We start from the raw sequence: 13,448 nt of genomic DNA on the forward strand, positions 1-13,448 counted from the left end.
GTGCGGGGGGTGGGCCGGGGCCGCACGCACCAGTGTTGGGGTTGTTCGGGCTAACAGGCCATAGTTTGTCCAAAATCCCGCGGAAGTGGTACGCAGCTCTTGCTTGATTCACGTCTTGAGTTGCAGAAAAGGGTCTCTTTTTGGGTCTCGAAGTGTGAACTGAAATGCACCGTTAATACGATTTATTCAAACACTGTTAAACAACTCTCATAGGGTCTAAAACATGTTTCATGTGTTCTTTTGTGTTTTTTTTCTCAGATATTGACCACAGTATGGCCCAGTCAGCAGACGAAATGTCGCTGCAGGTGGTATCAGCCATCAGTAATTCGTCCTTGCTTCAGCCAGGCTTCTCTCTCCTGAATTTTGATGGCCACGTTTTCTTTTTTGGGCAGAAAGGATGGCCAAAGAGATCCTGTCCCACGGGTGTTTTCCTCCTCGATATAAAGCAGAATGAGCTCAAAATGAAACCTGCCTTCTTCTCTAAAGACTCCTGTTACCTCCCGCCTCTCCGCTACCCGGCTCTTTGCACGCTCAGAGGCAATGCAGAGTCTGATGAGTACCAGTATATCATCCATGGTGGGAAAACACCGAACAATGACCTTTCTGATAAGATTTACATTATGAGTCTGGTAAGCAAAAATAGCAAGAAAACCACATTCCAATGCATTGAGAAAGACCTGGGTGGAGATATCCCTGAAGCTAGATACGGGCATACAATTAACGTAGTTCATAGCCGGGGAAAAAGCATGAGCGTTATATTTGGAGGGAGATCATATATTCCTCTTGCACAAAGAACCACTGAAAAATGGAACAGCGTAGTTGACTGTTTGCCATCTGTGTTTCTCGTTGATTTTGAGTTTGGATGCTGTACATCATACATACTTCCAGAACTTCAAGATGGACTTTCTTTCCACGTTTCAGTTGCCAGAAATGATACTATCTACATTTTGGGAGGCCATTCACTTCAAAATAACACCAGGTCCCCCAGCTTGTACAAGCTAAAAGTTGATCTCCCGCTGGGCAGCCCAGCCGTGACCTGCACCATCTTGCCAGGGGGGATATCTGTGTCAAGTGCTATCGTGACTCAAACCGGTGATACTGAATTTGTCCTTGTCGGGGGCTACCAGTCTGACAACCAGAAACGGTTAGTGTGTAACACCATAGTTCTGGAAGATAATAAGATAGAGATTGTTGAAAGGGCGAGCCCGGCCTGGACACCAGATATTAAACACTGCAGGATGTGGTTTGGCTGTGATATGGGCAAAGGGTCTGTATTGCTGGGCATTCCAGGGGCCAACAAACAGTTAATCTCCGATGCAAACTACTTCTACATTTTGAGATGCAAAGGAGCAGAAGAGGACAAGGAGGAAGAACTGACAGCACAAATTTGCAGTCAGACATCGACCGACGACCCTGGAGACTCCACTCCATTTGAAGATTCGGAAGAGTTTTGTTTTAGTGCTGAAGCCAATAGCTTTGATGTTGATGATACTGACACTTACAATGAAGATGATGAAGAAGATGAATCAGAAACGGGCTACTGGATCACCTGCTGTGGCAGTTGCAATATTGACATTAACACCTGGGTCCCATTCTATTCGACAGAACTCAACAAGCCTGCAATGATCCTGTGTTCCAGCGGGGCTGGCCACTGGGTCCACGCGCAATGTATGGATCTCTCAGAGAGCATGCTCCTACGTCTCTCAGAAGCAAATGTCAAGTACTTCTGCAATGAGCATGTTGACCTTAATAAAGGGCTACAAACTCCCAAAAAGGTGGTGCACCTGAAAAAGCAACCCATGAAACCATTGCGCAAAAAGTCGACCATGAAGTTAACAACGCCCACAAAAAAGTCCTTTCTTCGGAGATTGTTTGAATAGATTTACACTGCTGGTTTGTATTCACCTGGGAGGAAGTGAAATCACAGTCAAAGACAGCTAGTAATGGTTGAAGCAGAATGGGTTATTGGAGCTCGAAGAGATCTTTTTATTTAATTTATTTCAATTGTCTCAATATTTCAGTTACATTTCAAAGGTCATGAATTTATTTTATCTCTTATGTGTATTTTTGTAATATCCGGATAGGAACCCCATCACAGAGGGCACTGTGCAAACACACAGGTAACTTTGTGCTGTATTTTATGCTATAACTTACTCCCTGGTTATCCCCAGTGAGTTTAATGGCACTGCCGGTAATATAAGACATTATCCCATGTACTCAGTGGTGTTAGCATCTGTCCAGAAAGAACATCATATTACCCATTTTAATTTTTTATGTTAGTGAGTGGTTCTAGAAATATTTGGCCTAATTTATAACTGCATTACTCCAATGTTATGTTGGTGTAATGAAATAAAATTAGAATAATTACTCTGGTTTTAAACTAAAGTGGTGGCTTAAGTCCCTTGTGTCAGAAATAATGAAATACTCAGACACTGAAGGTCAGTTTTCTTCAGGGACTTCCATTATGGAAAGCTTACATATGGAGCATTTAATTCTGGATAATTAATTTTTGATTTTGAGAGGTACTGAATGATTATATGTCAGTTTTGGCTACAGTTGTGGAATATCATCTCATAGTAAAAATCAAATTGCTTTTTTAAAACATTCCACTCAACAACTGCTTTGTGTTTGTATTTTTAAAAATCTAGTAAGCTAATAAAGTTTATAATAAAAATGATTGGATTTTTTTCACCTACGCATGGAGTAAATCAAACATTGTAAATCCCAGAGTCTATGAAAGGACAGCATGAGTGCTTGGGAGGTCCATCTGAAGTCTGGTAAGGGGTCTAGCTTCACAGCCGCCCCGTGCTGTGAGCTCCCATTGACTTCAGAAGTTCCTTCTGATGAACAGGACTTTTATCATTTACTCCAGGTCCTCCACTACGCATTTCTTTCTCTGCTCTCCCAGGGCGACTGTGTAGAGTCTGAAAGCTTAAAAGCGCAAGCTGTAGCTCAGAGTGACTCATTGAGCCAGTGGAGCATTGTGAGGGTGGAAACAAATGCTCAAAGCACGAGGAGAAGATTGGATTCAGACTGAAAAGGACATTGTCAAGGTTGAATAGCCCAAGAGTTTACTAACTTTTTTGTGGATTCTTTTATTGGCTATTTGTGAAGCCTCATCATTCTTGACTTTATTTTTTATTTTTACTACTGCTCCAAACATCTTTTCAAAAAATCAATACCATCAGCTCAACATTTGTGAGCCAATAATAGTAGCTCAGTACTCACAGTCCAGCTCTCATGCTGAACTCCTGAATAAAAAAGAAAAACAGGAGCAGCTGTCAGCCATTTGATCGCTGTGTGCAGACCCTGGGCAGCCACTCCTTTACAAAGCAGCACGTGTAGCACAGTATTCCTGCCAGCACAGACGTGTATGCACAGTACTCCCCTTCAAACCTGCACAACTGAAGTCAAGAGCAGAGGAAAGTAAAGGGCAGCCATACAAAGTTTCTGTTTCCAACCTTTTCACGTGCTGAGGGCGGTTATAGTTTGGGTAGAGCTTGTAAATGGGAAGTGTATCACCCTGAGTCCCCTCTCACCAGTTTGACACTGGTATCAACTCAGATTTCAATGCCAGCTTCCCATTTCCTTTGTCATGCCACTTTATCTAAGCTCAGAGTATACAGTGCTATATGTTTTTCCAAGGCATAAATGAATATCATGCCCGGGTAAAGTCCCTTCAAACTGGTGAAATTCAATAGTCAACATCCTCTTTTGTAGGTTAGTCATAGGTCTTACTCAGCTGAATTGTCATTAAAATATGCATTCATCAGGCACTTTTCATAGACTTCATTCACATCAACCAAAAAAAATCCGTACCAAAATTAAAGCCACATCATCACAACACCAACAAAGGGGGACAATATACTCACATAACAAAACTCCACCCCTCGTCCCTTCACCATTTTATAACAACAAAAGACTCCCCATAATTACTGAACTCCCTGGCAATGTCCAGTCTGAGTTTTTGCCTGTTACCTCTCCCAATTACTGTCATTATCTCAAATTCCTCAGGCCCCACATTGTGTGACAAATTTGTCTGCTAGTGCAGACAAATAAAAGGATGGAACCATTTTCCAAAGGGAGAGCTCGAAACTGGCCTAGCAGAAGTGACGCTCAGCCTGAGATAAAGGCTGGTGGCTCAGGCGCTGGTGGTGTGGTCGCAGTATGTTGGGAGCATCTCTTGAGTTTCCAGAACTGACACCCTGAGCTCCCTAGCTCCCGAGAACAGGTACGCTCGGCGTGTGGCAAGCACAAACACACATTGCGGTTCCAATTCTTGCCTGAATTGTTGTTCTTCACTTTAAGGCTGTGGCTATGAAAAAAGCAATTCACAGTCAGACTTTACGATATTCCTCATCAGGCCCGTAATGTTAGTGTATTGTATGGTTGAGCTGTGCTTTTTTTAAACGTATGGTTTATTTGAGTAGGAGGGAGAAATTGCTTTGTCAAACCATGTCCCAGCCTCACAGTGAAGGGCAGTACAAGCAGCATTAAATCACAGCTCAGAGACTGTAGTCACTGCAGGAAAAGGAAGTCAAAGTAAAACATAATATTCCAAAGGACTTGAACATAAAGAGATATACGAACATCTGCCTGTAGAGAAGATGCTTGACATAGCATTCCAACTGCAGAAAGTACTTAATTCCCTGATAATTCTGATGACACTTTTGAGTCATGTACTTGTGAGAGCATTGATTGTCTTCAAAACCAGCTAATCAATACAAGATGTTTCTTCCTCAGGCAGGTTAGAATTAGAAGATAAAATGAAGAAGATATGAGTGCAGAAGTAAATCTCTATTGTATCTGCATCCAACTGACCTATGTGTTTTGTAACCACAACAAGCAGCATCATGGTTCCCAGCCACATTTTAGTAACACTATGTTGTTATTATCAGCTTTTACGGGAATAATATATGGATTTGACTGCTATTGAAAGGTGCTTGGGCCCTGAAGTACCTGATTAATCTACAGGAAGGGCACAGCACAAACTTTAGTGGTAGCAGTAAAGCATGTGTCATAGTTCAGAGTGACTCATTGCACCAACAGACCGTTGAAAGGAGTGCAAATCATGCAACTGGGAGCCCAAAGCAAAAGGAAAAGATTGAATTCAGACTGAAAAGGAATTTGTAAAGTTATTTACTGCTAGACTCAATGTATTAAAGACAGAAGGACTGGCTTGCTTCTTTTTTTTTCATGGTTGGTGGCTATAGCTCCCTCTATATTTGATCTCCTACCCTATCCCATTTCAAACAAGACTAACTTCTGGGAAGGGCTTGAGCAACAGCCTCTGAAAGGCAAACTCCCATTTGGTGTCTCTACTTGAACTTCGAAAATTGTGACACCGAAGCCCGTTTTTTCTTTAAAAAAAGCAAGACAATAACCTTATAAACCTTCCGATTTCTTAATACATACACTTATACAGGAAGAACAGAACACTGGCCATTACCGCAGGTGTGCAGGACCTCCTTCAGGTGGTGGTTATTGTGTATTCCCTTGCCCACTGGCTCAGAATGCCCATCTTCAGAGGAAGAGCTGGGCATTGAAAATACACCTCTTGACCTCTTTCCCGATGCTGCTCGCAAAGGTGCTAATTAAATCCTTTCTAACGTGTCTTTTTGTATTATGGACAATATTAAGCTTGATGCAGAAGGCTCCCGCACTTAGGAGTTGCACCTGGTCAGCTGTTTGAAAATTATGCTGTATTCAGTCTCCTAAAACAGCACTCTGAAAAAGAGCAGTGACAGGCCTCATTATTCTTCATCTGATCCCAATTCTAATAGGAATACATGGAAAGTAAAATTCAGTCAGTTATTAACAGATTTAGGAATAAAGGAGTTAAATCATCCTAATTTACCAGGAGACTCTCTGAGGCTTGTTTTTTTGTTTCATATGGGTTCTGGTTTTTCCATCCAACATTTTTTATTCAAGGTCAGCTGAAAGAACTAAGTTGGTGATATAAAGTCCAGCAATTAGATGTCTAATTACATGATTGCACAAGAAAATCAGGTAGCTTAATTTGCTCATCATTAATTCCATCCAAACCAGTTAGTTTACATAAGTCTTTTGACCGTGAGATATCATTGCAGGGAAGAAGGAAAGGTTTTCTGAAATGGAATAAAGGGAAGCTACAAATCATGAACTGAAAGGTAGATTGGAACTAATCTTTGCAGCTCAGTCTATGACGAGGAGTCAAAATTTGATGCAAAGGATGCACAGAAGCCAGTAAAGAGGCTTAACATATTAGCATATTACCATATTAGCAGTGCAAGGCTGATTTTAAACAAACACTGGGATGGTATTTGTAAATGAAGCAAATGCCATTTACAGACTAAATAAAAGTGTTTTTCAATTAGTTTAGTTTTCTGACAAACAGTTGCCTGTGAGAAAAGGTGCTGAAAGGAGTGCTGAGACTCAGAGAGTAATCTGCATTTGTGTTAATTGAGTGACTTCCAGAGCAGGGCTGGAATCACAGCCGTCTCTGGGTATTAGAACAGCCTAAATATGAAAAGCATCCACAATTTGAATGAAAAGTAAGACTGTTACCATGAAGTTATGTGCATAGTTGAAAAACTGGTAAGAAATACAAAGCTGGAAACTTAAATATTTTTAAGACCTTTATTTTAAACAGGTTTCATGAATTAAGAAACTGTAATACAGTAAGAAAAAGTAAAATTATGAAGTTGTGCAGTGAGACAAAGCGCAGAACGCAGTGTAGTCAGAAGTTAGGATGCTGTAAATACCTAGAAGTTGTTTCTGAACTACCTGACTAAAAGTCAAAGTTGATTTGCTTAAAGTCAATAGAATTATTCCTGTGAGGAAAAAAATATGCGAGACCAGAATCATGGCTTCTAACATAGTTCATATCATTTCATAACGATGGCAATTCACAATACAAAGCCCTTAGATAAAACCAAACAAAACAAGATACATAATGTGATTGTATAAAAATTACAGTCAATCCAATTTCAGAACAAGAAAATTATTTACCATGAATTACTGAAGGATTTGTACCAAGTATTAACATAAAAAAGAAAATGTGAAGGTTTGAAAGAGTACCATGAATAAAAATATCTCCATTTTTCTAAAGCCTCTTCAAAATCAAAAAGCTTAACAACAGCTGGCGTAACCAAACGATACACCTGTCTGCAGTCAGAATTGGTTTGCCTTCTGATGCCCGTGTGCGTGCAGCATTGTTATCCCTGTTTACAAAAGCTTCACTTGCAGGTACCGACCCTTTCAGTGCTGTTTGTTCCAATGAGTTCAAAAGAGAGTCTCTTGATTTACAGAAGATGTCAACAATGGGAAGAAGAAGATTAAACTAGATTTGAGTCTAAAGAAAAGAAAAGAAAAGAAAAATATAGTAGCAGTTCTCTGTGTCAGTTATCCTGCCCAGAGCTGGTAGAATGTGAAATGTGTCTTGATGGCTTAATAATATTTCACAAAAGAATACTTTCACGTGCCGCTGCATTCCTCTGTCCTCATCCAGGTTCTGTTCAGCCTGACGAGTTACCCCAGGATATAAGCCTCGTCTTGAGAAATCATACATATATGGATAAAACTTACTCAACCCTTTTGACGGCAGTGAGACGAATCACTTGCTGTTCCATCAGCAGCTTGTTAAAGTGAATTTGGAGTTTGAAAATGTCAGCGGAGTCACTGAAATTACATGTGCAAAATGAACAAAGTCTGGCCTGTCACTCCAGTGGCACATACGTATTGCAACGAACGGGTCCGGATTACGTGGGAGTGAAATACACTCCTGTGCAAAAGGCAGCAAAAACTGTATACACCATTTAAATGGAGTGAAAATCACCATGAGGTGAGTCAAGATTGTTAAACTGGGCCCTAGGTTATTCAAGCAGAGTCAAGGATAAAACATAAGGTAATACACTAGTCCCAAATATATGTACAGAGAAAAAAGAAAAGTGTGCAACTATTTGCATAATGAAATATATGCCAACCAAAAATGCAAACTATATCTGCACGTACTGCTAAAGGATGCTCTTTATACCTGATATTTATGCTTCCTGGAAAACTTCTTGTCTGCATTTATTGGGAAAGAATGATACTTATGTAAACCTGGTATTTATGGTCTATGGGAAATACCTGTTTTATTTAAAGAATCGAAAAAAATAAATTAATCTAGAAATGAACACTCAGTAAATGTAGATGTACGTGGAACACCATACAAAAGACGCTATAGTCCTTATGACTGTTTAGAAAAGTAAATGTTTTAAGTAAGAGGCATTATTTCCAACTGCAAATTTTGACATAATGTTAAACTATATTTAAAGAAACCATATTAAAACAAAATCCTAAATGACAGAATACTTAAAAAAATAGTATTTTAATTAATAAAATCAAAAGAAAGACATAATCAGAATAACACTAATATTTGTACTAATTATTAACGCTTAACTCTATTTTTTCATTGTCCATAAATGGTAAATCATAAAATCATAGAATGGTTTGGGTTGGAAGGGACTTCTAAAGATCATCTAGTCCAACCCCCAAATACCAGACCCTCAAAGATACAGTAAATAACATGAACAAGATACTACTAAACAAACCTCAGACCATTCATTCTTTAGGTTTGTTGTTCGCTTACACTCACAAACTAACTTCTGCCACATCAAAATAAAAGCAAAAAGCGGATTCTTTTAGATCCATGCTTTGATTGTTTCTGCATTTAATCTTGTTTGAGAAATTTTACTCCAAAACAGTAATGCGCCAGCTACAGGTGCAAATCTGAAAGGCTAGATGATTTTGGGGCATCTCAGGTACTTTTGAACCAACAAAATGGTTCATCTAACATAGTACGGAGGAATGCCAACTAAACATTGCAGTCCTTTCAAGACAGTTCATTGCTTTTTAACTAATCTTGTATGCTAACTGTCTTTGAGGTTAATAAATACCATTCCTCTTTTACAGATTCGGAAGATGAGACTGTGAGTGTGGTGTATCCCAGGTGTGAAAAAGCTCGGTATCAGATACAGCTGGAGCACATCAGCAGCGGATAGTGAAATACCCTAGTAGAGAAGATCAGAACACGGGCATGTATCTGATCAAGGCAACATCCATCTCCTGAGAAACGGGTCTGCTGTGACTAAAGTCACTTGGTGAAACTGTGGGCCTGCTGATATTAATGACAGTTTACTGGTGACTTCAGTGAGGCCAGGAATTCACCCAGTAAAACTCTACTAATACAAATTATACTATATATTGAAGGTACATAGAAATCTAAAATGCTCATGAAGCAACAGGCCACACAGCAGAGCTTGAACGTACTTTGTGTAGTGAGGTACCCACAAGGCACTGTAAATCCTGATTGAGGAGCACAAGTACGAGTTTGCATTTTAGAGTAAACAGACTACGATAAAAATACTTTTTAAAAATTCCAGCTACCTTTCCTATATCTTCGTATAGTAAATTAGCATGGTGATACCACCGTCTGCTCCTAAGCAGTACTACAATATAAATGTTAAATTATAATATTTTTTAAAGTTTGTGAGATCAAAGTTTGCATCTTTAGTCAGTATTTTATACAAAAATAACTGAACTTTATCCCAAAACAATTCCGCAAGTGTCTCACTGACAAATCTTTACTTATAAAAGCCGAAGGACTGTCAATAAAATAATCAAACCCTCTTAAAAAGTAAATAGCAAAATAGTTTTAAAAATGGAAACAGAACAAATAGCCATGCTCCCTTTTTCAGCAACTCTCATAACTCTCCAGAATTGTATTCATTCCAAAATACTACTTTATATAAAACCATGTTTACTTTGGCTTTCTCACTCATAAACAACAATCTAAGACCAAAATAAACTGAAGACCCTTCTTTGCAATTTGCTTCTGCTTTCATCTCACGTAACAACTGGTAAATGCACCACTGCCATTGCCTCTTGGAAACTCCCAACAGACATGGTGTTTATGAAACTCCACTCAGCACCTTTAACAGGGAGCGTAAAAATGATCATTTCAGACTTCCCTGTACCTCTACAGGCCTGAAAAAGAAGCTGCCTCCTTGCAGGAAGACACCATCACAAACCCAACACCAAATGCGTTTTACATTTAGAGTTCCGCTGAATCATTGCTTTCCAAGACCTCCAGTGGCAAGGAGTCACCTAAACTATCATCTGGGTCAATGGTGAAGCCCTGGCTTTTTAATGTTTTATGAGCATTCATGAACTTCTGGAGGTACTTAGAGGTATATAGCCAGTGATGCTTCAAGACATCTTCCATCTCATAGCATTTGGACTGCCTGGCATTCATTTTTCGGAACCTCCTAAACAGTTTGTTTCCAGACTCATTTCCTTCACTTGCCCAGGCCCCAATGGACCCATCTCTTTCAATGATTTCGGGAACATGAGCAAGGGTTTTGTGGAAATAATTTGTAATCTTGCCTTCATATCTGTACTTGAACTTTGTAGATAGGAGCTCAGCAAAACGCTGTGAATTGTAGCTGTATTGGCACAGCAATTCTGGACACTCCTTGGCAGGGCATGAAGATCGCCACACTGGCTTCATCTTCAGATAAAGGTCCATTAGTTCTTTTAGGGCTTCATGCCTTTCCTCGCACTTTATTAATTCACATACTGCCTCTACTGTCTCTTTAGACATGAGTTTTCTAGCAAAATTTCCACTCATCCTCATCATAGGCTTCAAGTTCATCTTCCTCCTGAGGTGTTTGTCAAGAGTCAACTGCCACCTCTTCCTCTCCTCTTTAGACACATCGGGATTCTTGTAAACTTCACCGATCTCCATCTGGAAAATCCTGTAGAATTCTGCTGCGTTGCCAATGTCGCAGTGCAACGCATCTATGGAGGGAACGGTCTCAATAAAAGGTTTGGCTGAAACACCCTTCACTCTGTCACGGAGCTCATCAACAGATTCGTGATATGGGTTGGACCTCCATATTTCATATCGCTCCAGATTTTCAGCATGGCTCCTGGTTATGGAGTGGAAGACCAAATTCTGGGACGCCTCCAGGCGGGTTGCGTCACACAGGGTACAAATGTAAGTGGAACCTGAGGCCTCCAGCCCTTCCACTTCCCGCACGAGTTTCTCATCATATCCTGTACCCCTAAAGATAAATTTGAATGTTCTCAGGATGCCTCCCATTTCAAGTAGCAGTTCACTGTTTTTCATAGCCTCTCTTTCTGCTATGAGGGGGCTCAGGATTGCCGTCAGAGTTTCATGATCCGATTCATCAGCCAGCATAAGGCACAAGGGCTTGCAACACAACTCTGAATTGGGCTTTACTTCTTCAAAGATCCTCTTGCTTTCATTCCCATGTGCTATAGCAATGTTCATGACCGTGAAAGAAAAGCGAACAGCCTTCTCTGGGACAGCAGGTCCACTTCCATGCTTCTCGCTGACATCTCCCATTCCATCACAGGACTCTTTTACAACCACAGTGAAGGGACCGTTCAAATAGTCATCCAGGTTTTTTGCTTTCATGCCTTCCAAGATCTCCTCCTCCATGTCCTTTAAGGCACAAACCAAGGCTGCATCATATCGAAATCTCTTTGCAATTGTGTCTACTGGGTAGTCGTCAATTGAGAGTGGCAATCCTGATAGTCCATCTATAATTCCCACTTCTGTGTTAGTCGATACGTTTTTCAAGGGAGGTTTCCACTCGAATGGATGATAACCTGGTAGGAGGGCTTTCTCAGCAGTGCGAAGAGCATGCAAAGGCTGGAAGATCTGCCTCCCAGTGACAGCTTTTACCGTTCTATACATTTTATGATATTGGCTACAGCTGAGAAACGTGTTGACTCGGATTGCCAGGCAGACAGCAGGGTGAAGTCCAGATCCCCTCCCTTGCATTATAGCCTCCAATTCATCTGCTTGTTTGTGTTCATTTTTTGCTCTTAAAGCTAGCAGGAACAGTGTCATGCATACAGCCTTTATGTCGCCGCCCTCTTCTTTCTCAGCAAAAGCCTTGACCTGACGTTTCAATTCTCTCAGACGATGTTTCTGAGCTCTCCTGGTCAAAGACAGGAGATGCTGCCTCGGTCGGCCACCTTTATTTATGTGGCTGTAAACCTCTCTATCTTTCATCTCCTTGTGGCTGGAGAGGTGTTGGCCATATTTTCCATGCAAGATCTCTTCATCACATTCCTTTACAGGGCATCTGATACCCAGACTATCAAGGATGTTCAGGAAGGATTTCACTGGGGTTACCAGATCAGTAGGGAAGCAAGGATACCAGCAGGAGGGGCAATAGCTGCCCATAACCTTGATACATTTGAGGATGCAAGTTCTACAAAACAAGTGTCTACATGTTGTTTCCACCGGATCTGCCAAAATATGCTCACAGATCTGGCAAGAGATGGATTTAATGAAATCTACTGGGTAATCAACTGCAAGCAGCTTGGTGCTGAGATGTATATTCTTGCAATTGACAACCTCTTTCATCAAATTTTTGTTGTTTATCTGTGCTTGATTCTTTACACCTCTGTTTATTCGAGCACGTTCTGCAATGGTCTTCACACGTTTGCCATGTTGTACATTGGGTGGCTGGCTTTTCCTCTTGACTCCCCGACTGGTAGTGTGGCACACATCACAGTTTGGGGAGTGGGGCTGCCACTCCATCGTGCTGTTCCTAGGAAAATATACTTCACAGGGAGTATTACTGAATTTTCTATGGATAATACTCCAGCAGTTGTGACAAAAGCGAGTGGGATGGATAGTATCAACATCCCCTCGCACATCAATCTTAAAAACCTTAGCAATAAGATCTGGCCAAGAGGTTGCTTTTTTCTCTTTCTTTCTCAGCAGCCACAGAGTTTCATCATCCACCGGCCCATGCACTGGATGAGTTCTCTTGTAACAGTCAGTTTTAAATGAAACTCCACAGATACGGCAAAGTTGCTTCAGATTGTTCTGATGAGCTTTATTGTCTTGTGTTTTCATGTCGTTGGTATCTTTCTCAAGTGCCTGCCTATTGCCCATTAAGTCCATCTTTTCTCCTCTTGGCACTGCTTCATCTTTATGCAGTATGATTTCTTTGTTTGAAGAAGTGACCTCTTCTGCCTGATCTTTGTTTATGTGCTGGCTGTCGTCAGAAGGTGTTTTTTCACATGATCTCACTTTAAACAGCTTGAATTTCCATTCAGAAAATTTTGTATATGGATGCTGAATTTCTTCAGGCAGGTCCATTTGTGATGCTACTGACATCTGCAGTCTGGCAGAAACCAGATCACCTGAGAAACAGAAAGAAGCTCTAAGTTAGCTTATCTTCCAAAATTAATAATAATGCCATGGGTTTTAATAGCACAGTTCTAATCACTTTAACTGAGAAATGCTTTAAAAGCGAGTTATTCATCCAAGACACCTACTGAATTGAGAGGCCCAGACATGGCTGTCCACTCAGTATCTCAGATAAGCACCCGAACGTGTTTTGACTTTGATCCTAAGGCATCCACATGTCTATTAGATC

The 13,448-nt window shown here is 40.6% G+C and overlaps 2 protein-coding genes across 2 annotated transcripts; one reads left to right on the forward strand and one right to left on the reverse strand.

The window, feature by feature from the left end:
- The first annotated feature begins 272 nt into the window (after positions 1–272).
- RAG2 (recombination activating gene 2) lies at positions 273–1,880 on the forward strand. The gene has a single exon (XM_009573541.1). The coding sequence runs from the start codon at positions 273–275 to the stop codon at positions 1,878–1,880; it is 1,608 nt and encodes a 535-aa protein (XP_009571836.1).
- Positions 1,881–10,075: 8,195 nt separating this feature from the next.
- On the reverse strand, positions 10,076–13,186 carry RAG1 (recombination activating gene 1). Its single transcript, XM_009573542.1, has one exon. The coding sequence runs from the start codon at positions 13,184–13,186 to the stop codon at positions 10,076–10,078; it is 3,111 nt and encodes a 1,036-aa protein (XP_009571837.1).
- Positions 13,187–13,448: the final 262 nt, after the last annotated feature.

The sequence above is a fragment of the Fulmarus glacialis genome, unplaced genomic scaffold (genome assembly GCF_000690835.1).
Source record: "Fulmarus glacialis isolate BGI_N327 unplaced genomic scaffold, ASM69083v1 scaffold30942, whole genome shotgun sequence".
NCBI classification, from domain to species: domain Eukaryota; kingdom Metazoa; phylum Chordata; class Aves; order Procellariiformes; family Procellariidae; genus Fulmarus; species Fulmarus glacialis.

Bases quoted from the DNA above. Each gene is read 5' to 3' on its own strand.
- RAG2 (XM_009573541.1), top strand. From the start codon at position 273: ATGGCCCAGTCAGCAGACGAAATGTCGCTGCAGGTGGTATCAGCCATC.
- RAG1 (XM_009573542.1), bottom strand. From the start codon at position 13,186: ATGTCAGTAGCATCACAAATGGACCTGCCTGAAGAAATTCAGCATCCA.